Below are 26,039 nucleotides of genomic sequence, written 5' to 3' on the forward strand. Positions count from 1 at the left end.
ATCAGTTCATGTACGCATCTGACCAGACTGGGACCTGTCCAGGACCAGGACCAGGACCAGGACCAGGACCAGGCTGGGACTGGTCCAACCATCTGCTGCGGAGATCCAGGTATTTAACCTCTCACAAGGCCAAACCAACTTCCCAACGTCTGTCACTCTAACATCGGTCGTTGGCACTTGGAGCACAAAGGGTTCCAGTGACATCATCGGCCTTGTGAGAGGTTAAATACCTGGATCTCCACACCAGCTAGTTGGACCAGTCCCAGCCAGTTCCTGGTCCTGGTCCTGGTCTAGTCCCAACCTGTTCCTGGTCCTGGTCCAGTCCCAGTCTGGTCAGATGCGTACATGAACTAATGAAGCCTCTTGGATGAGAGGTGAAGCGTCTTTCTAGACAAATAACCAATTCCAGTTGCTTCTGACTGAAATTGCTTTGGGGATAACGATGACCTGGACACATGAGAACATTCACAGACTTACTGTATATAGATATTATTATTATTATTATTATGGATAAAATGGTTTAAGACATTTGAACAGTTTGGGTTCTCAATTATCACCTTTTAATACTTTTTAAGAGCCTGCAGACACCCTGTCAGGGAGTTTCCAGAAAAGGGGAACAGTTCATTTTCACAGTTTAAGAAGTGAGCCCAATGTGAGTAAGTCATAAGAGTGACTATTGTCATCCTCAGATTCACTTCCTAAGTTATGGTAAACACCCATTGTGACTGAGTCTATAGAATTCTAGTCCTAATCACATCTAACCAAACTGTTCTCAGATGGAGGCCCCTGAAGTGAAAAGCAGGTCCTTGCAGGCCGGGTTCCTCCGCAGTATGGAGAAGTCTGGAATTTAATTAAGAGTCATTTCCAGGTCTGGATCAGTTTGGAAAAAGGGAAAAGAGTTTGGAATAATGTTTGTGTTGTTTTCAGACTATTATCTCACTTTCTAAAATCTAATATATTAATATCTATAAATCAAAACAAGTTTACTAACACAGCCGACCTTTAGATGATATGAAACTAACCAAGCTTTATTCCATACGTGCCGTCTACATTTTATTTATAATATTTATTTACAGTAGCAGACGTGTTTTCTTCTGTAGTTCTTGGTAATTGTCCATCCCTATTGTTACTTCTGTAGTGTTACAGGTTACAGTTATTCATTTACCATTTTTAGCATTTGGCTTGAATAAAATGCTGTGCGTTGAACATGTCTCGGTTTGGAGTTCATTCACTTATATGAGCTACAATACGTAGGTAAAAATGTCTTGGAATTTCTTGGTCAGAATTGAACATACATGTTAAAAGTGGGATTTAAAAATCATTTATGGACATAATAAATATCTAACAGTTGGTGTTCTGATGTTTTATATTGACCGAAAAATCTGGAAATGTGAGTCTGGAAAAGTCTGGAGTTTTGAATTGGAGAACGTGTAGGAACCCTGTCCTTGACAAGACAGCAGGTTGAGTCCCATTTAGTGCAATGCACGCAAACCTGAAAAGAAAACTCAACTTTGAACTGATTTAAATGTGGAAACTGGTCTAGATCAGGACCTCGATGACTTGACTTATAGCAGGGACTCCACTCTCACCACAGTAACCTGGGACTCGTGATTTACTCCTACCTCTGATTCTGATACACAGCATCATAGACTTGTAAAGGGATTGTGGCTAACATGTTAGCAGACAGAGCGACACGATGACCCCATTGGAGTTGTGTCTGTGCAACACGTACCGACTCGTTTAGTATATTGTGACCCTTGACTGACTGAAACTGTATTCTGCTGGGTAAACCTAACTAAAATGTAAACCGTGACAGTTTTGTGTGATGAAATGAAGACAAAGAGCTCTCGGTTTTCACACTTTTATCTCTTCATTTATTGGTGCCACGTTGCATTCAGGGACCCGGAGCAGCCGCCAGCAGCTCCCACAGCAGGAACAACAGAGCTTTTTTGCAGGAATAAAAATATATTAAACAGAACTTCAAGAGATAAAAACACAGCGAGTTGTTTTAGCGTTTTTTTTTTTTTTTAAACATCAAAGTCACTTGCCCCCCTCTGAAGCTTCTCAAAAAAGTTGAATATTGAAATGCTTTAAATAACTCCAGGCTGTTTTATTACATATGGACGCATAAACTCGACCGTTGATTCCCTCCGGGTGCTTCGACACAGAAACCACACGAAGGCTGACTTTTTACTGAGGTTTTTTCTTTTACGTCACACAGTCAAATGATCAGCGGAGAGTCAGACGCCTTTGAGTTTGTTGGTGAATAAAACAACCTGAGAAACGCTCATTCAGTCAAGCCGCCACAACAAGCTGAGAGGGGAGGAGGAAACAGGGGGACCGATGGGAGGGATGTTTATATTAGCATCATATCAACAATCAAATTGCACTTCACTAAAAAAACAAACAAAAAAAACACTTTTCTATGTGGGTGAGTAACACAGATAATCATCAGTACGTTTCATTTAGACCGTATGAAGACATGCAGAGTGAGGAAGGAGAGGGAAGAAGGTCAAACAAATATATGAAGTGAAAGAAGTGGAAGATGTGAACAACGAATATAAGTTGACAAACAATGAGAGAGAGAGAGAGAGAGAGAGAGAGAGAGAGAGAGAGAGAGAGAGAGAGAGAGAGAGAGAGAGAGAGAGAGAGAGAGAGAGAGAGAGAGAGAGAGAGAGAGAGAGAGAGACACACGGGGGTGGAGAAGTCAATCCTAGGTTTTTTTTTGAAGGTAACTTTTCTATTTATAGATTTTTTTTTCAAACCTTTTTTAGTATTTGTGTTCAACAAATATAATTAATAGATAGTAGCAGCAGCACGTTTTTTATTTTTTGAATGTTTAAGTTTTTTTGGGCTCTGTTTTTCCTGTCGCAGGGGCTGGTGGGAACTGACCTCAGGACAGCTGAAGAGCTCGGGGTCACGCTGGGGGTCGTTTGCGCTGAAACCAAAACCATCTTAACCGCGGACATCATCTGCGTCGCTGCTCTGTTTGTATCACAGGATCAATATTTTCTTCTTTTACTGTGAGTTCCATCAGAAGCAGTGATGATTTTCTGTCGACTCTTATGGGCATCCTCCCAGAGGAGCTGCCTTTGCTTTGTTTCGTTGTGAAATAAATTCTCTTTTTTCGTTCTTGCCTACTGCTGAGGGAGTTGCCCATCACTGCTCAGCATAAAAGTCACTGTTTGATCAAAAGACTGAATATAGTTGGAACTCTTTGAGCTGGGCAGTTGGACTTGAAAGATGATGTTGCAGTGAAGGTGGTTTTGGTTAACAGCTTCTGGTTTGGTCTCTAGGAGGCACTGACTGGCTGCAGTGGCGGGCAGGGGGAAGAGCTGCCTTCCTGTCGGGACAACAGGACGCTGCAGACACCCAGACCTCCTCCTCCAGCTCCTCCTCCACCTGTTGAAGGTGTTGCCCCCTCCTGGGCGGCGGTGGTGGTGGCGGTGACGTCTTCGTTGTAGAGGCGTTTGATGGCATCGTAGAAGTCGTCCTCCTCCATCTCCTCCACCTGAATACACAGACAGACATATGTCTTCATATTAGCTGCTACTAACTATTAGGGCTGCACTCTGAAAGTCGATGAGTCGTCTTTTCTGTTTGTGACCCCTTTGTGACCTTGAATTATTCAAGTCAAGTCGTCATTTGTTGGATTTTGATCAGTAAGTGTGCACTGCATTATATTTTTGTATTTTAGCAGGGCGAGCGTGCTGAACAGTGTTTCCCACATGTGGTCTAGCAAGCTTTAAAGGGACAGTCTGAAGTGTGTTTGTATGTGCTTATCCATAACAGTAGATGATAAGCCTGTGAATGTTCTCATTCGTCCAGGTCATCGTTATCCTCAAAGCAATTGATTCATCCAAGAGGCTTCATCAGTTCATGTACGCATCTGACCAGGCTGGGACTGGTCAGATGCGTACATGAACTGATGAAGCCTCTTGGATGAGAGGTGAAACGTCTTCCTAGACAAACAACCAGTCCAGTTGTTTTTGACTGAAATTGCTTTGAGGAGAACAGTAGATGATGGTTAGCACTGCACACAGAAGTACTGAAGCGGCTGTGGACGTGGACAGCAGCTGCAGCTAAACATACTTTAGGGTCTACTCACACTTATCTGACCTGTGCCAAGGCACGATTCAAGCTAAAGTTTAGTTCCTTTGACCAGTGTGAGGGCACTTGTTCTTAGTTGTACTGTGCTTAGGCACTGTGCGCTTCCCTGCCGCGGCCAGGTTGAGAAAAGTGGGCTATAGTAAAGTACGATTGCACATGTACGAGCATTGACGGTGGTCCTGACAACTATTTATATGCGGCGATATTTAAAAGCAGTCGGACAAAAAAAAACCCTCAGAAGGGTGAGGACGTATAATCAAAAAGCAATCGAGCCGAGGCCCGGATCATTTGAAGTTATATGAACGCAGGCTGGGCATGGGCCACGCTGGGAACGGGGGGGGGGGGGGGGGCAATCACACTTAAGCACGGCACGGATCACCTGGGCCAAGAGTGAGCGCACCCTTAGTCACACCGACTATGACAAACTATCCCTTTAGGTCCACAGCTCCATGAAGCGGTGAGGTTCAGTAAAGCTCAGGCCTTGAGATATGAAAAAAACTAAATCTGAATTTAAAAAAAATGTCATTCAGACACAGCCCTACTAACTATTATTTTCACAAGTCACTGTCCAGATTCATTTCATCACCTATCAGTTCATCATTTGAGAAAAATACCTGAAAAGCAGCAAGCATTTGAGAAGTCGGACAATGAAATAAAAAAAACCATTCATTAATTAAACTTAAGTGATTATCAGAATTGGTGAACATTAAATTATTGTCAGTCAACTAATCATTTATTCTGTCCTTGACTCTCTACATCAAGAGAGAAACAGTGTTACCTTGCGCTTGGTGGATGCCTTGCAGCGCAGTGTGACCTTCTGCAGGTGGTTAGGGTGGCGGAGGTTTTTGGGTGGAGAGAGCGGAACCGGGACGCTGCTCCAGGGCTGCAGGCTCCCCTCCTCCCCATCAGCAGGTGTCTGTTGCTGGGCAGGGGTGGCGCTGACGAGGGCATGGTCCCTGGAAGACTCAGTGGTGGAAGGTTTGATCGCTGGGGGGGAAAAAAAAAAAAAAAAAGGTACAGAACGACTTTAATACCTTTTTATGCTGAATACAGAAAGTTTTCAAGTAAAGCGCAGTATTCAAATAAGCACCAGGCAGCGAGTAGCAGCCAATGTGGTCTGGAGCCTCCAGAGACGAGGAGCTACAGAGGACCGCTCCACAACTAAAGATTGTTTTAATTTCCAAACTTACAATCGTCAGCCCCAACAGATGCTGACTCAAGTGACATCACTTATCAGACTTCACACACTTTATACAACCCTTTTCACATATGCAATAGTACTTCTCAACACCTGTGAACACACTGGGGTGTGTAAAATGGGTGGAGTTTGCCTTTAAACATACCCAGTGTGCAGCGGGGGAGTGTGGGGTCCTGGGCCGGAGGCTGCAGGGGGGTTTGGTAGATGTAGACAGTGTTTGGAGGCAGGGAAGCTCTCAGTGTGGACAGACTACGAGCCACCAGCTCTCGACTCCGAATCAACTCGGAGCTGTCGATCTAAGAGAGAGCAGGAGGAAGAAAGACAGATGAAGGAGATGAACACAGGAGGAAAGAGAGGGAGACGGCAAATAAGAAAGACATGATATCCTAAACTGCTGTTTGTGGATAAAACACATGAACTGCTTCACAGCAACACCTCCCTGAGGGTCAACACACTCACTGCCTTGGTCAAGGACAGAGTTCAGGACAATAAGCTTGAGGGCAAACATGCAAACACAACTTATTAACTCTGGACCAGAGCTGTGGAGGAGAACAGACGGAGGGAGGGCCTAAACCAGGACGCAGCAGCTGCAGACTCCACCAGGCTGACTCCTGGTCTGAGGTGAGTCACCTCAAAGACAAACTCTTGAAGTTCCTGTGTGCTTTTGTTCTCTGATATGAAAAAGGCTCAGGTACAACTTCCCGTCTCTCTCGCCCTTTGTTTTCCTGTGTGTCTGTCTATCTTCCTCTCATAGGATTAAAGTGTAATTCCGGCACAAAATCATCCCATGGTCTTTTTCGGCACTTACATACATCAAATAAGCCATCAAGACAGTTTTTTAGTGTATAAACTATTAAAGGAGAAATCCGGTAAAACAAAGCACCAATGGGCTCCTTCCTTTTGGATTGACTTTGGTAATCCACTTGAATGGACATTACTATGAGAGGAGCTGGTACAGGGGCCAGTAGGTAAGTCTTTAAAACACTCTTTTAATAAACTCTGGCTTCACTAACTACGTTGTTGGTGCTTTGTTTTATGTGTAGTGACTCTTCTCATGCTGCTGCAGAGGTTTGGTGTTAGTTTGAGCAGGATTAGTGGTTAAAAAAGACGTTTTAATGCCTTCATCGCACTGCCCCGAGATAATCAGTGTTAGCCACATTCAGCTGTCAGCGACTCTCCCGGATTTCTCCGTTAATAGTTGTTACACGAAAACAACTGTCTCGATGGCTTATTTAGTGCCGAAAAAGACCATGGGGTGATTTTGGGCCAGAATTACACTTTAAGGCTACATCCACACTGCTACATTTTCATTCCTAAACAGTGCTCCGTCCATGCACGTGTTTTAGCTCCGTATCAGAAATCATCTCTGTCCATATGAAACACACATCACATGACCATCAATGTTCACTGGCCATGTGCGTGCCAGTGCTAACAGGAAGCATGTATGTATGGATGTATAAGTTCAAAATAAAGAAAATACTTTGGAGGAGCTAGTAAAACCAGAGATCTATTTGCTTGGCCTGATAACGGGGGTGGAACTGAGACAGAAAGTAATGAGAAGAAGGCAGTAACACCGGAGGAAAACATAGATTAGAAGTGGTTGAAAGCAAATACAGCAACACGCTACAGGGAGCATTATCCATCGCCAGAGGTAACCACGGCAAAGAGAAAGGAGCATCCTGAAAGAAGGAGGAAATCACAAAAGATATGTCAGCAACATTTACAATGTCTGTTTTGGGGCTCAGAAATGTTGGAGTAGTGTGGAACGTGAGGTGTGAACGCAGCAAAAGATTTGTTTTTAATCAAAGCAGTAGTGTGGACGTAGCCTGAGTCTGTAGGCTAAAAAATGACTAACATGTCATTATCCTATCCAAAGAAGTCTTCTTTTTCACTTCAGCAGCTTCTACAAAATCTACAGCTGCTTCTCCATCAACACTTCTGTGTTCGTTTTGGTCACATGACCCATGCTGAGCATTGAGAGCTTCTCATTGGCCACAAGGCTGAACCTGATAATGGAAGAGAGTGGGCATGGTACCTGTGCCTTCCTCAGCAGGTCAATGGTAAGAGCCAGCCAGTCAGGACAGCAGGTCTCCAGCTCCAGGGTGATGAGGGCCAAGGCCAGCATGGATCCTCTGAGCTACAGGAACACATAAGGGACAAACATGTTCAGCATTCAGGGAGGTTACAGGTCCAGATCTCAGGAGGAGAACTCCCCTTTGATTTGCGTTGGAAAAACATATAGCTACGGTGCAAAGTAACATGAATACGCGCGTGTTCACCTGTAGAAGCGAGTGGTCGGCCAGACAGTGGTAGAGTCGCCGTGTGAGCAGGGTGAGGTGCTGAGAGCGGTTCAGTCCCAACATGGAGTCCAAATACCCAGACCGGCACGACAACACCATCGCATGGTACTATGGGAGAGGAGCAGGAGGGAAAAAATAACTTTATGTAAATCAAGTTCATTGAATCCAAACACGTTTTGATCCATTATTTATACAATTTCAACCCAGAGTAGCAATAAAGCCAGTAAAAAACTAAGATTTGCAAAGTACTGCAACGTTTTTGTAGGTCCAACAACTTATGACTTGATGTTGTTACTTGATGTGTTGTATGATAACTTCTCCAAGCCAGGAGACATACGTACTATAACCCCCCAATGTAGCACTAATAGACTTTCACAATCCCCACATTTCCTAGTGACTTGAAGGCAGCTTCATTTCATGAACAGCGGGAAAAAGAAAAGTAATGGAGGGACTCTGCTGGATCTTGTTGCAGGTGTTGAAACAGCTGTTTCACATACTTCTGGGGTGTTAACGCTGCAGTAGGTAAAAAGCAACAAAACAAAACAAACATCATCTTACAGCTCTTCTCCCCTCTCTGTCCTGAGCCAATAGGAATGCTCATTCTCTCTCTGAAATGACCTGGGATCAGAAGTCTAGTTTTCTCTCAGAATAATGTGAGGAAAGATTATTATGGATTTGTTCAGCCCGACATGCCAAAAATAAACTGCCTAGCCCAGGTTCAAGTGCTTGTGATTTGTTTTTTTTTAAACTTTCTTGTGGCAGCGATGGTTACTGTTGACTGTGTCTGATCACTGGTTACATGATTGGCCACCGCAGCGTAACATCGGGTAGCTCTACTCCAAAAGTTGAATCTGTCTCAACGTTTCACCTGCAGTTCACTGTGTGTTTTTATGTCACCCTCCTGCCACACCTAAACCCACACTGTGCTGTTTACCATTGACTGAAAAATGCTCCCGCTAAATAAAAGGATGCTTTACGTGATGTTGAGCTGTTTGTTTTCCTGGTTATTGGTCACTAAACAGATCTTGGCTCAGCTGCCCCTGTTTGGTCCCAGATAGCTGCTACATCACTATATGTGACCAAATGAAGCAGGTCTGACCCATTATTGAAAGAGCTGGCTAATGTTAGCCCTCCTGAATATTATTCAGTATCATTAACAGCTGGGTGGTTGATTAGTTATGGATAACAAAGATGCTTTATTACAATCAAACATGTAGAATGTAGAATCCACAGCTTGGCACCAAACCCCTTTTGGCCACCAGGTGTCCCTAACTGACTGAAACACAAACTGGAGCGGACTGATCACGGACACACTGATCACGGACACACTGATTACCTGTGACGACTAACTCAGTGATGACAGAAAAATGGGCATTTATTAAATAACCCTATAAGCTCCACTCATGTCACACACACGGTGAGGGTGTGTGTGGGTGTGACGGACGTACGATGTGCAGGAAGTCCAGTGCTGTGGCAGTGTGCAGATCCCAGTTCAGTTTGTCCAGGATGATCCTCTCCATCCTCAGGATCTCTGATGGAGAACAGCCACAGCTGCTGGAGGCAACCAGCTCTTTCAGAGAGGGCACACGCTAAGAGACACACAGAGACACAGTTTTGTTGCACATCCGTGTATATTGACCCATTGTGTGAGTGTGTGTATACACTCTAAGTGTATGGTGTTGTGTGTGCTCACCTCATCCTCCTCACAGGTCTTAGCAGCCAGGAAGAAGCAGGCGACGGCGATGCAGCGCAGGTACTTTGGACGGGCCTGCAGGCAAACGATCCCATCAATCATTGAATCAAAGGTTTACAGTTTCACACCAGTGTGCTGAAGTCAACCTGACATCAGCTGACCAGCGTGGTGGAAGACATATGATGTTATTATGAGGAATTGTTATATTGTCTTTAATGTCCCTGTACACACACACACACACACACACACACACACACACGCACACACACAGCTGTTTTCACTTCTGTTGCCAGATTAGACGTCTTCTAGGGGTTCCTACACATTTTACATTTCAAATTTCCAGACTTCTCAGAGGATTTTTCAGTCAATATTAAACACCTGGATACCAATTGTTAGATGCTTATGTAAATAAATGGTTTTAAAATCCAACTTTTAACGCGTTTGATAAAATTCTGACTGTGTATGCCATTATGTTGCCAAGTATTTACAAGACATTTTTACCTACGTATTGTAGCTCATATAAGCTTATGAACTCCAAACAGAGACATGCTCAATGCACAGCATTTTATTCAAGCTAAATGCTAAAAATGCTAAATTAATAACTGTGAACCTGTGACACTACAGCAGTAACAGTAGAGATGGACAATTAACCAGGAACTACAGAAGAAAACAGGTCTGCTTCATTTGCTTTAGTTGGAGTAAACATACTGTAAATAAATATAATAATAAATAAAATGTAGACAGCACATATGGGAAAAATTCAATCGCAGTCGCACGGTAACGATGGTAGCCTGACACTTTTCCATACTGCCAAGGAACCCTGTGTTCTCATGTCCAAACGGGGGATTTACAGACCTTTTTCCCAGCACACACTTTACCATGCAGGGAAAGCACAAGTGTAGGTGATCACATCAATGATGTGATGAACTTGGTCATTCCCAGGTTCTTGCATGCTCACTGACATGATTAGATACTGAATTATCCTCAATAATCCAGCAAATATAGATTTAGCTCTTCCACCTTGTAGCAAGGCAGCTCCGATCCATATCCACTTCAACACCACTCAATAATAAGGTCTACAACACAACCATTGAAAACATGAATCAGCATTTTTGGACTAAACTGAGGGCAGAAAGCATGAGGCAGCAGTCTGTGCTCTACTTCAACGGCAGAATTTAACACACACACACACACACACACACACACACACACACACACACACACACACACACACACACACACACACACACACACACACACACACACACACACACACACACACACACACACACACACACACACACACACACACACACACACACACACACACACACACACACACACACACACACACACACACACACACACACACACACACACACACACACACACACACACACACACACACACACACACACACACACACCCTCTGATAACCCTGGAACATTTTATTCCTCAGTTAAACAATACAGTAGCTTCTTGTCCTTGGCGTGGGATGTTTGTCTTGACAGGACACTCAGAACTGACTCTTCCTTCGTAAACACAGACTGTCATCCTTGTCATCATAGTTGTACATGATGTACAGCAGTATGAATCAAAGATAAAGCTAACGAGAACCTCCCACTGATCCACAGACAATATTTTCCTTACCCTCTCCCAACAAGCTAAAGTGTACTCTGAGGGGTTCTGTTTTCTTTTTGTTACCAGCTGTGAAAGCACATCTGATTCTTTTTACCTTTTACCTTGAGTCTGTGTGTGTGTGTGTGTGTGTGTGTGTGTGTGTGTGTGTGTGTGTGTGTGTGTGTGTGTGTGTGTGTGTGTGTGTGTGTGTCATCATGCCATAATGTGGTCCTAGAATTAGGCGTTTGCACAAATAGATCGACTATCGAGGTTGGCTAAGTACCTTGTCAGTTGTAGTTGTTTATGGGAAAAGTTTTGGGCCATTGTTACAATTTTATTTGCTAATTTGATAACCTGCCTCGGAAGAACCAGCCGCCGCTCAGGGAAAATCAATGGGGAACAACTGTGTTAAGAGCCGGCATATTTTCACATCTTACTCTGGGAATGAGCAGTTTATCTGGACCATACCAGAGTTGGCGATTGCTGTAACAGCAGAGAGTTAAACTAAGATGATTTGGAAGAGTTTTATTTTGTTTCTGTTAAAGTCTGAATGAGGTGTTTTTCACAATGATGCACAATATTAAATAACTGTTTTTGTTCCAACGGAGTCTGGTGGCTTTGCTGTTTCTTTTCATACCTTACTCTGTGAATTAAGGGTTTCTTTGGACCAAAACACAGTCGGTCATAGTGAGAATGGTGAAAGACTAATAACTAAGACGGGTTCGGTGAGTTTTACTTTGTTTCCGATGAGTTAACGAGGCAATTAAGCAAACACCCTAGTTCAGTGAAAGAGAGAAACGTGATGTGTACAACTTAATTTTTATGCTCATGAATAAAACAAGTGGAAGAATATGTCTTTCCTTGGCAGTTTGATTTGTTTAATTTTTCTCCCAGCTGACTGACTGACACACACACACACACACACGTTAAAGAGCTCTGTAGAGCCATGGGGAACTGCAGAGTCATGATAATTATCTGTGGGTTCATCATCTGACCCATTGATATTCAAATATTTATTATGGCAGGTTTAAATGGACAATTATGTGGTCAGATGGGTAGCAGGATGGTTTAGCATCAATGAAGTTTATACTGTTCAAAAAACATATAGCACTGCAGTAAGCCACAGTGATGCTTCTTAGCAGCTTTTAAGTCATAGAGAGACATCCTCGCATGACTTACTGCTTAATAATTCTCAAGTACTTCTTTCAGGGCTTGGAATGAAGGATGTTTTGATAGCACAAAAACATATGAGTTCAGAAAAGGAGAGTCAGTAAAGAAAAAGTCCTCACAAAGTTCAATGAAACTCACTGAAAGTGGAGAGTGGATAAGTAAACAGGTGAAATGAACACCGCTGTGTTCACAGACACTTCAGGGGAAAACATCCAGAGGTGGCGGGTTAAAAGACAAGACATCTGAGGGACATGAAGGAAGCGTAGACTAGATGACAGACAGGAGGAAGGCGGACATTGGGAAATGAAGCAACACAAACAAATAAATAAGCAAATGAAAAAGTAAGTGCGTATGGATGGTGTGATAACCCTCTCCCCTGAAAGTGACATAGGCCAGGTATCTTGAGCATACTGCATGTGACATGTACTATGTATTGGGACATACTGAATGTATTTCTGGCATACTAAAAGCATGGTAGCATGGGTATTGGAATGCAGTGCTACTGTAGCAGGAACTACTGCTCAGCATTTTGCCAGGTATGTCGGTGTGCGGACAGACTCTGTCGCTGTGATAACATCACAGTCGTGCAAAATAGTCATGAAGCTTTACAGGTTTGTACTCGAGTTCAAAAATGGGTATGGTCCGAGCAAGGGGGCCGTAAGTAGGGGGGTTGAAAGAATAGAGGGGGCCATTGTCCCACTACTCTACACCCCCGGCCTGATTTGGTGTCACTGTCGTTGTTACAGCTGGTCTCTAGTTTCTCTTCAAATGTGTGAGATGAGATGAGCTTTTATCTAAGAACACACAACCAAACTCTGCTCGATTCAAATTCTATTTAAAAAGAAAAATCTTTTCAAAAGGCAGAAATTCACAGTACCACAATAAAATGTTGTCTATAATACTTTGGCTGGCCGTGATGCATTATATGGGTGACGGTAATAGTAGTACTAGTATAAACTGTAAATGGTTACATTCAAGAGTTAAAAACTGGGATGGTTTACCTTGATGGGAGCGAGGAAGCGGTCCAGGACGCTAACAGCTAACACCAGGGTCTCTGGGTAGAGCTGCAGTCTGCTGTGGACCTCTGTCAACCAGCGCACGACCTCATCCCGCTGGGCAGGGGAGACGTCTGTATCCTACAACAGGAAGCAGGGTTAGCAAACGACGTCCTCGTCGAGCTGATGCGCATCACCGTAGTGACATGAACACTGTTTTATAACTACAATGGAGCACACTTTCCCCACAACTCATACTTCTTTCTACGAATGCTTCTTGCATGTGTGAAAGCTGATAGCTTTAATTTGATAATCAAACTCTGACTTTGTTGATGTTTGGTGAGCTCAACATGATAAGCTTTGTTCTTCTGTCAACATGAATTCATAATCTGCGATTACAAAAGAGCAATTTCCAAGATGCATTGTTTAGTCCATGAAACATAAAAATTAAATGTTTTATTTGATCAAAAGCCCCAAATTAAAACTCAAGCTGGAATCAGAGAATGTTGGCTTTTTCCCCCACTAATTTTGGCTTTTAGAAAATGAGTGGAACGGTAAATCAATTATCAGAATAGTTGCAGATTATTTTCCTGTCGACTGATCGCTTCAGTGCAGGTCTGTTTACTTGAAGACTACAATATGATCAATATGTCAAATACTGGAGACCACCGGTATGTGCCTACAAGATGTCACGAGTTACAGGTTTTATGTTGCCCATGTCAACCCATTCTTCTGCCTGAAATATGAATTGTAAAACATTAATTAAAACATCAGGTTTAGTCACAAGGAACTTCTAAGAAAGAAATGTTCTCTCAGGACAACACGTGGCCCGGTTTCCACTACAGGACGGGCAGGACCCTAGTTTTGGATAGTCTGTGAGGCGGTTGTGGCTGACATATTTCCACTGGACCGACAGACAGCGTCTTCCATAACCAGCTCAACAACCAAAGGAAACATGACCCGAAAACATTCCAGGAATTCCATTTGTTCCCCATCTGACTACTGGAACTATTCACCAGCTGACACTTCCTTTTCACAGCTCTCTCCCCAATGAAAATATTGGACTGTTTTATGACACGCACAACCTTTTGGTTTGCATACTCAGCGTGTTGAGCCGGGTGTTCAAACTGCAGAAGAGCAGGGACCTCTGATGTCGGTCTGAAGGGGTCAACATGTATTATCTGGTCTGGGTTTAACAGATATAGACTTACAGTATAATTGAATTATTGAAGTTAAATAACTATAGGAGATACTGCAGCAACCGCTCACTCATAAACCGTGGCCTCCTCGACTGAACAGAAAGTAGGGTGCTAAGTTGTTGCATAAACCTTTGATAAGGAGAGCAAATAACAAACACTATATGAGGTTACACCAGTTCACCTGCACTAGGGACGGACAACAGCGGCACTGTCCAGATTTCATTACAGCTGTCTGGTTTGAATGGGTCAAGCATGGCATGATGATGATAGTTATTATACCCCACAGCTGCTGTTAGCACTGATTTCCCCACCACCTTCTGTCTCCAAGTATAGGTTTAAAAAAACACAGACCTCCAGAACAGATAACTGCTGGTTAAAGTGACCAGTGTTCAGCTTTCCATGATGGTCTCAATTTTCTGGCCACACAGCAAGAACATGCTGAACCAAGGCACATGGTTTTAAATTTTTTTCTTAAGTGAACATATAAAATTATATTATCTAAAAAAAAACATCTTTGTAACTCTATAGTCATTTTTTTAAAGTCACATTAGTACTAAAATAAAAACAATGCCAGAAATTCAGACCTCAACATTCCGATCAATTCTTAATTTCGGTCTTCCTGATTATAGAGCTGAAATCACTGGTTCAGTGAGTGGAGTGTGTGGCTCTGTAGTTGCAGCAGGGGTCAGAGGTCAGAAGGCAACCGATCCTGTTAGCCATCTAAACTGAAACTTGACACCGTTGAGCCTCTCAGCTCTAAGCCGTCCAAACCAAGAACAACTGACTTACTTCGAGCTTGTTTCCACTGTTGGACGGACCAAATCTGTCAGAGTGGCCCACATCCATTCTCCACTGCTCCCCCAAGTCCCACATTCTTTTCCTACGCCACTTTTTTCTTGGGGTCTTTTTGGGGGGTACCTGAGGCCCTCACAGGCCAGAGGGGACATTGTACGGGTTCAGGGTAACAGAAACATACCCAATATTTCCCTCCTACACAGCGGTTGTGTTATCGGGTTCAGAAGTTGCTCAAAGAGTTCCTTCCACTTTGAATGAATACAAGTGAAAAACTTGTTTACCTCTCAAAAGTAAGGCATGGAAGTTAAGTATTGTTTTGGCGTCAGTGCTGAAACTCAGCTTATGGCGCTGGCCTCCTTCACTGCTGGTTTTAGCAGGCTGTTTGTTCGCTGCCACAGCAGGCATTAACGACCTTCTGGCCACAAATCGGGGCAGCTGCCTCCACAATGAGGCTTTGGTTCCATGTTCTCAACCTCTTGTTGAGACCTTGTGGACAGGGACCTCAGCCATAATTCCCTTGTTTACCCTCACAACACATTTGGTGTTTACCAGGTTTGTCAGGCAGCCACACACGCCACGTAACCCAACTCACATCCAGGTCATGTTCTTTTGGCAGCTCTTCCTCTCTCTTTTCCAGAGTGTCCAAGACATCCAGCCACGGATTTGACAATACCCAGAGGTGGGGGTGGTTTGTTATGGACAGTGTGTAACTAGTACAGTAGCTGAGTAATGAACTTTTTAGTCGTATCGGTCCAAAATTGTTTTGTTGCACTCTAGGCCTTTGCATACCAAGTCCTTATTTTTCGTATGCATTTTTAAAAGAATACGTCATCCGATAAAAAGTTTACGCACAGAAACCGTGCACACTGAGTCCGATACGTTTCATTATTCTGTCAAGAACTGAGGATGATTATTGTGGTCCAACACCAGTCACAGGGCCGATGAATAAATGACATTAGCAAAAAGCAATTGTTTAAGAGAGTACAGTGCTTTGTCCTGGGAGATGTGAATCACTTTATCAGATGCCATCTTGAATGATGATGTTTTGCATGTACGTTGGCTCTCAATGGTTAAAGGATTTTGGCTCATGCGGGAAAAGAAACAGAAAATTGAGCCTAAAGGATGAAAGAGTCTGAGTTGGTGTTAAATGTGACTGACACAACATCAGATTGTATTTATTATTTTAAATGACAGTTTAGGATGAAAAATAAGGTGTGTGAAGGCCTTTACTCTTACTTAGCAGACCTTTGAAAAGGCAAACAAAAGGCCTACAGTCTCCTTTACAGTTAACCAGGTACAACTGGAAGTCAGATTCTTTAAACTAAATAAAATAAATGAAAACCTTGGACTTGTTGCTTATGACCAAACAAGAGTAGACTGTGTGCAGACCATAAACACGGTCTATGCAGACATACAGGTGTACAGTCACGATTCATCAACAATATCTTTGGTAGCCAGCTGAGGTTTCTAAATCTCAGGCTGATGAGCTGCCTTTACCAAGACAAACATCACACCTGCCAAGGGATTCTACCCAGCAACACTACTGTTGTTTAGATTGCTCTCGAGGGACCAACTGCCGCCTTGACCTCTTACACCAGTTTACGCCTGCTAACTCAGCCAGAGGCACTGATAAGTGTCATAACACTCATTACAGTACAATCATTAACTGCCTTTTATTGGCCTCTTTATTGTCAACACAAAACCACAAATAGGCGTGCCTAGGGCCTGAACAAAGAGGTGTTTGTTAATAAAGTCTCATTTGTGTATATACACCACTTCAGGCTGTCTAAGGTCTTGGGTTCTATTCCAAATTGTATACTAACATACTGCATACTACATACAGTTACAGCACAATATCTTCCAATTGGCTGTCCTGCATGGCTGTCAGGCTAGGGGGGTGGGCTAACCTAGTCACAAGGCCAGGGTTGGTGGAAGTCAGGCCGGAGTCCTAAAGAGGACCATTGAGGACAGGTCAGAGGGGGGGTTACTGGGAAGACGTGTTTCTAAAGGCCCTGACTGAAGAGAACTGCTGAGTTCCCCCCGACGAATGTGCTAAATGTATACAAATTAACTGTAAAGTCCCGATGCTGACCGTTCTCAGACTGCTGAGAGCGAGCTGGCCAAGTGACGGACATCGGAGGAGGCTGACGAAGCAACAACTGAGCCCACACACTTTACCTGAACGTTTTCTCCATCTGAAACTTACATGTATGGGCAGCAAAGCCTTGGAAACCCTGGGTGGGAGTATGAGCCTTTTGAAAGAAGATCAGTTTCCTAGGAGTTGTGTTTGCTGTGACAATTCTCAATCAATATGTACTGTATACTGCACACTCAATTAACAACTGGGTTTGCCATTACCAGACTTAAAACCGAAGTATACTCAAGTAATGTGTCTTCCCTGCATCACATGGCGCTATAGATCACAACGTTGCTGGTCCAAACTACCGCTGGTGGCAGAAAAAACATCTGCCTCACAGTCTGCCACTGGACAGTCTGAAGAGACACAAGGCAACTGGTCCCTTTCTTTCCATAGTATAGAAAAATAAATTCCCAGATTAACAATTGTGAAAAACTGTGAGATTTCCCCTGACAATAACCATGACAACATAAGCTCATATCTTGACATCCCTAGTCCTCATGCTACTAGACTAGTCCACAGTCCTTCAAGGTCCTGTCGAGGAGAGCATTTTCTCTTTTGTCATTATTTTACATATTCAGACCCAGTAAAATGATTAACATTGGAAAATAACAAAAAGTGTTGCTTGGAACAGCGGATCTCCACGCTTGGCTACCCCAGTTGCACTCTGGAAACCATAACGTGACGACAGCAGATCAACAACAGGAGGTCGATTGTGTTGAGTTGGTCACATTAAACTGGCAGGGACACATGAACGTGCTGCTGTGACTCAGCAGCATCAGGTCTGGATTAACAGTCAGAGATTACCCCTCTGATAATCCCATTTAACTTGAATAGCTACACCTTTAGGTCAGCTGGGATCAGCTGGATGGAAACAAAGTGCAGTAAGCTGCAACAGTAGGTGTTTTTCAACAGACGGCAATTTGTCTGCCTTTTTGCCGGCCTGGTCCGCATATTGAGACAGACCATGGCATATTGCCGGCCTGATCTTGAACCCTAATGTGTCGTCTCCAACCCTACACATATAAGCAGCTTGATTTCCATGTAAATAGAGTTTTGTGGCTTGCCGGCACATTGGGTGGAGGTGTCGATGACATGAACTGTTGAGCGACCCACAGTCGAGAGTTTTGAAAGCAGAAAACAGCTGATAAGAGATACGAGAGACAGCAAGTCATCACCCCGTCATCATGTCAACAGAATATCGACCGTCGAGATGAGAGACCGGAAAGCGTGTGAGATCCTGACAGACAAAGTCATGAATTCTCAGCTCACAGGGACGGTGAAAGATGAGACTCTTTAAAAAAACCGGGAGAAAAAACAAGTGATCAGCAAATTAAAGAGCTTGGTCAGTGACCACAGTAACAGGAGCACAGCTTTGTGCTTCACGTCACGTGTTTAGGCGACACCTATCTCCGAAAGCTGGCTTTTGGGAAAAGATATTATTAATATTGGGCCCGGTTTCACATAGACAGGATGATAAATTGCCGCCTTTGCCTGGCCGCCACTGTGACAGCTTTTCTGTATGAAAACACCTAGTGTCACACACAGAAGCAGAATAGAGGAGGAATGAAATACAAAGCAAATAGTGGGCACAGATGTGATTGAAGAAAGTAGAGAAGTCTTATTAATGCACAAAGCACCATCGTCAACACTGAACACACAGGTCTTTGTCATACACAGGCAACTTTCACAGTTAACAAGTTTAATTTCTAGATATACAGTGGACTGTTTGTCATTGGTGTAAAAGCAGTGTTGCAGATTGTTCATGTACAGATTTGTGACTAGGGATACCCCACTGTCAATCCCATCAGCTCAGTGAGCATGATCAGCTGGATGCGACTACAATCACTACTTCCTGTGACGTTGGGAGAGACATTGCAACAAGTTTCATATTCCAGAAGAACACTGCAGTACTAATGCGGGTTAGATGTAGCAGAAATACATGGAGGACACCTTACCTATTGTCTTCTACTAAAGACAGTACTATTGCAAGATTGTAGCCCTGTTTCTTTTGGAATGCACCAATCAGGTGTCAGGCTTTCCCCCAGCGTACTGCAAGCCCAGTGGCCGAAGCATCTAAGAACCTTTTTTAAAAATCTATTTTTAAACTACAGATACAGTGGAAAGACACGGTTGGAATCTAACCAGAAGACTGAATGTGGGGCCCATGGGAATCTGAGTTAATTGTTCTTTATTTGCCTTTTTGTCAACAGATTTTGTCACAAAAATTACGACACAAATTTTTGGCTGACAATTTTTCCCCCCAACAAAAACTGACAAAAACCAAGCAAAAAGTTACATTTGACAACTATTAAAAAAATGCATTACAATTGATTTAGCTCATGATGATGAGACAGCCTGCCAGACGAACTACTATATGTTCAAACAACAAGTCTTCTAAAAAGTCCCAGTGAAATGAAAATGCATTCTCAGTTTCAATCATGTGTCCCTTTTGTTATTTGTTCCTTTATCTCTTGATAGATGCCAAATATAAAACCCCCATATCTGTATTTCCTCTTCCTGTAAAAACAGGTTAAAGGGTTTCTAATGTTTGATGACTCATCCTGAACTCTGTGCCTTTTACAAAAATGAATCCAATCAAATGAGGCTTTGGGCGACGAGCTAACCAAAGCAGTCGTGTAAAACTGCCCTTCACCTTCGCTTACCCGTAGTCATGAGCGTAGTAGCTAACGGAGCAGTATGGAGAGAGATGGGAAGAGATGCGTGTTTGGATATCGCTTTTCAAAAACACCTACCTTGATTTTCATTGAATCTGGGGTTACATTACGTAAAAAAACTTTTTCATTTCCAAAACAATGTGGCTTAAGTCTATTTCAGGGAGTCTTTCGACCCACTCTGTGTGGCTGCAGGTGGGCAGTACATGCAGACTTTGACCTGCGGATGAGCAGCGGAGGTGTGTGCTTGGAGCACAGTCCTCTGTTGTAAAGCTTCGTATTGTGTTAAACTCTAAAACCTCCAACTTTCAAGAGGTCCGGTCGAATGCAAAGGATTTAATTTAAGTCCATTATGTATCTGCTCAAATATTCTGTTTCACTGGGAAATATGTTACAACTTCAGTTTTACAGGGACTTTAAAACACAAATTTAGACATAGTTTTGGCCATGTAGCGCACTACCTACTATAACATGTAAACATGGACAACAAAAACACTGTAGGGGTCCAATTTATATGATGAGTGTTGCCTCTATTGCAGTTCCTCTCAGTTCAACATTCGAAAGAAAACCAACTTTATTTCTTATGTATTCACCAGAGGGGGGAAACAATGAAAGCAGAGAGAACAGCACCTGAACATGGGCCGTGGCTGATAGAGAGGAAGAGGTTCCACTTAGGGCGCACTCACACTGTCCATCCGTACTGTGCCCCGTGCTTTAGGGTACTTGTCCACCCCCGTCCCACCTCCGCATCACACCAACAAGAACCTTTCGCTGCCATTGTTTTAAATGTCCGTGCATGGTCCGTCCTTCTTTTTTCTACGTCCGAACAGGCACACATGAAATGACGTCAGAACCGCCGTAGGCCTCGTGCTCGTGCTCGTACACGTGCGCACGCTCGTGCTCGTACATGTGCAAGCGTGCTTTACAAAAGCCCACCTCTCCCAAACGGGGAGACACTGGTCAAGAAACTAGACTTTAGCCGTGAAATGTGCTTGGGCTCGGTACGAATGGAAAGTGTGAGTGCGCCCTAAGTGACCAAACTAACAGGTTAATTTAAGGGCCATACAGCTGATGTGACTTCTAGAATAGAAACATGTCTTTGATTACTTGCTTAATAATTTGGAACTGAGAAATAAAACTGCAATACACTTATCCATTTAAAATTCATCTCACACAAAGACACATTACTAATAATTAATTGGACAAAAAACTAAGGTGAAACGTACGCTATATTGAAATTTGATCAAATGAAATGAAAAATAAAATGGGAAGGAGAAATAAATGGATATGTTAAAAAAAAAAAAGGCAAAAACAAATCTGAACAAGCAGAATGAGAACTACGTCATTTCACAGGTATCTGACACGCTGTGAGGGCACACCCGTAACCTGGGTGAGATCAGCCGAGGGCGTGAGGAAACAAAACATTTGTGACATAATTAGAGGACGTGTGTCGAGACGTGGACACTGGGTGAGACCGGCTGAGTCTGACGATAGATGTGATGAAACAAAGGTTTGTGTTAGTGGAGTCTTTGCTCAGTGACTCACTGTGTTTATGATACATTGCTGCTTCATGATGACACCTTATCTCCTGTTGTGTTTCCGATGCACCAGAGCTGGGAACAGACTACTTACTGCCAAGAATATCTCCCTCTTAACAAGTCCTTTCATGTATTTAGATTCTATAGAGTCTTTCTAGTCTTCTGACTACTCAAGGTTCTTTCACACTACTTGTCACATTCACACTGATGGCAGTGGACATCTACATACCATCTAATCTAACCATTTACACCACATTTACACACCCATGCACAGCACAGGGAGCAATTCAGGGGTTCAGTGTCTTGCCCAAAGACACTTCGACATGCGGACCAGGGGAGCTGGGGATCGAACCGCCAATCTCTCGAATGGAGGACAACCCACTCTTTCACTGAGCCACAGCCGCCCTTGTTTTTGTTTTTTTGTTTTGCATTGTTTTTTGTGTTGTTTTGTGTTTTTAAATGACTAAATGTGTTTCCCATTTCCAAAATAAATCACTTTGTGTCAAGTATTTTCGAAAATGTTTGAACTGTGCTAAGCTTTCACATCACTGGGCAAAGCTTCTGCAATAATCTTTCATCATATTGTAATTCAAGTGTTCTGCATTTCCTCTTGGCTCTGTATTCAGGCTTTAGAAATTCTAACCCGTGAGAGGGTGTTCCTGCTGGCTGTCAAACGCAGATGTGTGCAAGACCCTTCAGGTGGTGAAGGCCTGATTCAATAGGAGGAGGAAAAGTTGCTCTTCCAGCATTGACAACAACGACTAAAACATACCCCCAAAAAAGAAGATGGAGAGAAAATGTTTAGGCTTCTGCTAACTGTACTTAAAAGCTCATGGCTGCGGCTTATTCAAGTGCATGTTTAAGAGGCTTAAAATCACAGGATGTCATTTTTAAAAGGGCTTTACAAAGAAAAGTCATTCTCATAGAATGCAGCTAGATAACGGCATCCCGACCACAATGACGTTCTGGATTAAAGTTGCAGGTGCAGGTTACTGCGTGAAGGGAGGGGTTGAGGACAGAGAGAGGAGAGCTGCAGGAGGATTGAGTTTTTCAAATTCTGGCTTTTTTTGTGCCTTTTCCAGAAAACTAGCTACCCCAGCTTTCATTCCTTAATCAAAGCCAACAGGAATGTGCAGCTGAAATGATTCGTTGATTAACCCTACGGGCTAGAATACAGCATGATCAAAAAGTGACCTGGAGCGTCTACTAGAAGACCCTTTTGTCCTGAGTAAATATGAATCATTAGTTTTATATTGGTTGGGAAGCTGTTGTGAGCCCACGGTTTTGGAGTGAAAAAGTGTGAAAAATGAGACTGCTGCTTGAGACAAACAGTATACACAGTATGTAGCATTGTTGTGATGTGCTTTGTAGGTGAGTCCATGTATCACTTAATGAGGCCTCACCTGTGAGGAGGGCTTCTTTGGCACGTAGACCTTCCACATCTTGGCTTCCCTAGAGACGGCCTTTTCCAAAAGAAAAGACAGCCTCTGGCGTCCCCAGGGTTCGAAGAACTTCATTCTTTCCCCTGGTTGAGCCTACCTCCCCACTGGATACAGCTACCTGCACGGTGACACAGCACAGTAGAGCATCGCACACTGAAACTCGCAGAGCCTGATGGACACTTCAGACAAACAATGCCTCACAGAACATTTGGGAATGAGAACAAATAGAGTTGTTAATGACAGTGTAGTGTAGGATGATCACATTTACTGAAGGTCAGCTGAAGCGGTAGCAGTTTGGGTCCCAAGCTCTTTGGGACTCTGTCCGATATCTAGTTGCGGCCTCTTGTCACAGTGAACAAGTTGTACCCTGCTAGCCACAGAGTAACGCTCCCCTCTCAGACTGATCTTTCAGAATCTTTAAAAGGCTTCAGTAGATTAAGTGACCCAAACAGAGCAAAGTAGAGGTGGACAGTATGATACTGTATGGCAATATACATTTGTCAACAGTCAGATGTTTTGTTTATACTGTTTTTACTATCCCTATGATTTGTCAGATGTTCGATATGGACTTATATCCCAATATAGGTAATTTCATAGCTAATGTAACATATATCAAGATAAAGCATATGTTCTGGTTATTCAATTAATAACTTGTAAATAACCAAATGCTAAAACCTATTTTTGTACACTACTGTGTGAATTAAATACGTGACAATAAAAAATTCCTAGAATTTTCTCATTTATTAAGTATTTTAGCATAAAAGGACTGCTGCCAGATTTTTGACACTGCGATGGAAACAATAAAAGAAGTATATTGTTTTTTTATCGTTTTCTTTTATATCGACCAGCCCCACTGAGTGTTATGGACTTTATCTCCATATATCACAATATCAGATCACTAATATGAAATTACAGGTTATTTAAGACAGTCGATGTTTATCACACTGAACTGTCTTGTAAATATTATATTTCCCTCAGGTATTTCAGATAATATATTTGGAGACGTTTGAACTCATGTGCTTGTTATTGTCAAATTACACAATATTAATGTGTATCAGAAATACTTTAATAATCCCAGGGGGAAATTGTTTTCATTGTAAACTCCATCTATACAAACAACATATTTAACAACAACAATATTATACAGATAACATATATTTGTAAAATCTCAATATATACATATATCACCCCCCCCCCCCCCCCCCCCCCATTGTATCGATTCCATTTATAGACAATAAATTATCAGGATGAATTATCGACTATTTGAATCATAATGATCCCCAATAGATTTCCCAAAAATGTACATCCATAAAATGACATTCAGTATAACACCAGTATGTAAGCACACACGGACACAGACTGGTTGTTGTCCCCATGTTAGAACTTATTACTAAATCTGCACCATTTTGAAAATGTTGTAAACACTCATTAAAACACTTTTTGCTGCCTAGTGACCTTGTGCTTCTGTTTCTATTCGGATTTTCTTTATTGCGTTGATATGTGTAAAGGGAGGAAGCCATACGTGATTTTATAGTACTAAGTATAATGACGACAAAGATGATTCTGGTTCGGAATATAGTCAATGTGGCTACATCCCTTAGCCCATGAGCAAAGCATGAACAATAATAAATAGACTTTTCCTTTTGTATATAAATCCATTGTACTGGGGCCACTCAGGAACCCTTGTGCTCCTGCTTGTTTCTTCAGGACACCGAAGATGCTGACGCCCGTATCTGTGCTGTTCCAGCTCTCAGATGGTTCAAACACACCCCAAACAAGCCGCAGTGCTGTTGCCCACAACAACAAACTTTGTGTTAGTTAGCGTTACATAACAGCGTATGACGTTAGCTAGCTTTGGCTCTAGCTAACGGTGATTAACCACCTCAGTCCCCGTCTAAATTCAGACAGAGGGAAGTCAGACAACCGTACTTCTCACTCTGTCGGGAACTACCTTAAAGGTCCCGCTTTCTGGAAACCACCGGGCCGGTAGTTCCCGGAGCAGGTGCATTGCGAACAAGCGTTTCCTTTCATTATCAACATAAACCCGACTACTCCCTGGGACGGAGCTCGTTTGACTCCCTGGCGTCACCGCGGCGTCGCTAGTAACTAGCCAACACGTCCGTACGATACGTTAAATACGTTGCTCGATACCCCCGGGTTGTGTCGTGTAAACGGTGTGTTTACGGCGACGACTGCGCCGGCTGTTACGGGGACATTTAAATGGCTGACTCACACCCAGTAAATAGACGGAGCCCAAGCCTTACCTCCCCTGCAAAGCGGAGAAGACCACAGTTGGATTTCATCCGGTCCGTCAGTTCAAGGATTAATATAGGGGTGAAATCGGGGACCCGTTGTTGAGTTTAGTCGTCCATCTTGGCGTCCATGGTGCTACGTGTCGGGGAAAAAGGGGTTGCTGTATAAAATGTATAAAAATAAAAGAACGGAATAGACTGGTAGGTCTACTTCCGAGGAGGGGACTGGGGGAAGAGAGGCGGACCCAGGCTCCGCCCACTTACAGGCGGACCGGGACAACCCTCCGTGGAATATTCCCGTATGAAAATCTTTCTATAGGTGCTTTCAGTAGGGTGCGAAGGAGCCCACGGTCATTCGTGACATCTTTAGGGATAAAACAAACAAGAGAAAGACGGGACAAAGAGAAATGTTTTATTGCACATTTCATTTCAAATAAACTCAACTCTGACATCAATATGCATTTGAAAACCAACCTAATGTAAAGCACACACACACACGCACACGGCCTACTCTTAAACCTAAATAATTACTTTTTGAACACGGTCACTTTTTGTGACAGATCATCGGTTTGTCCCAGAGATCAGGAGCTCACACACAGCATCCCCTTGGATCTGGAGCATGTAAGCGTTTGTCCAAAGAATGAACCTTGTGTGGTTAAAAAAAAGAGGGGTATATATCTGTCTTTCTCTGGCGATTTTCTGCCAGCCAACATAACCAGATAAGGTATGATTGGTTTGCAAAATGCCAGGTTTATGGTGGATTGTTTTATAACTTAAAGTATGATGTTACCCATGGACCTACGATAGAGATGGTTCCCAAATGAAGCGGATATTATTGATTTCCCTTTGAGGGATTATGACAGCCAGAGTTAGTCAGAAGCAAGGTATGGTTTTCAGAGAACATCAACTGTTCCT

The 26,039-nt window shown here is 43.0% G+C and overlaps 1 protein-coding gene across 1 annotated transcript; it reads right to left on the reverse strand.

The window, feature by feature from the left end:
* Positions 1–1,851: 1,851 nt before the first annotated feature.
* Positions 1,852–25,344, reverse strand: ccni (cyclin I). The gene is made up of 10 exons (XM_083929324.1): positions 25,137–25,344; positions 22,834–22,990; positions 13,093–13,227; positions 9,302–9,376; positions 9,057–9,197; positions 7,588–7,716; positions 7,344–7,445; positions 5,454–5,604; positions 4,889–5,097; positions 1,852–3,511 (listed from the first exon to the last, which is right to left on the reverse strand). The coding sequence occupies exons 2-10, from the start codon at positions 22,945–22,947 to the stop codon at positions 3,293–3,295; spliced, it is 1,275 nt and encodes a 424-aa protein (XP_083785450.1). The 5' UTR covers positions 22,948–22,990; positions 25,137–25,344; the 3' UTR covers positions 1,852–3,292.
* Positions 25,345–26,039: the final 695 nt, after the last annotated feature.

Source organism: Echiichthys vipera (genome assembly GCF_963691815.1).
Source record: "Echiichthys vipera genome assembly, chromosome: 16".
Classification (NCBI taxonomy): domain Eukaryota; kingdom Metazoa; phylum Chordata; class Actinopteri; order Perciformes; family Trachinidae; genus Echiichthys; species Echiichthys vipera.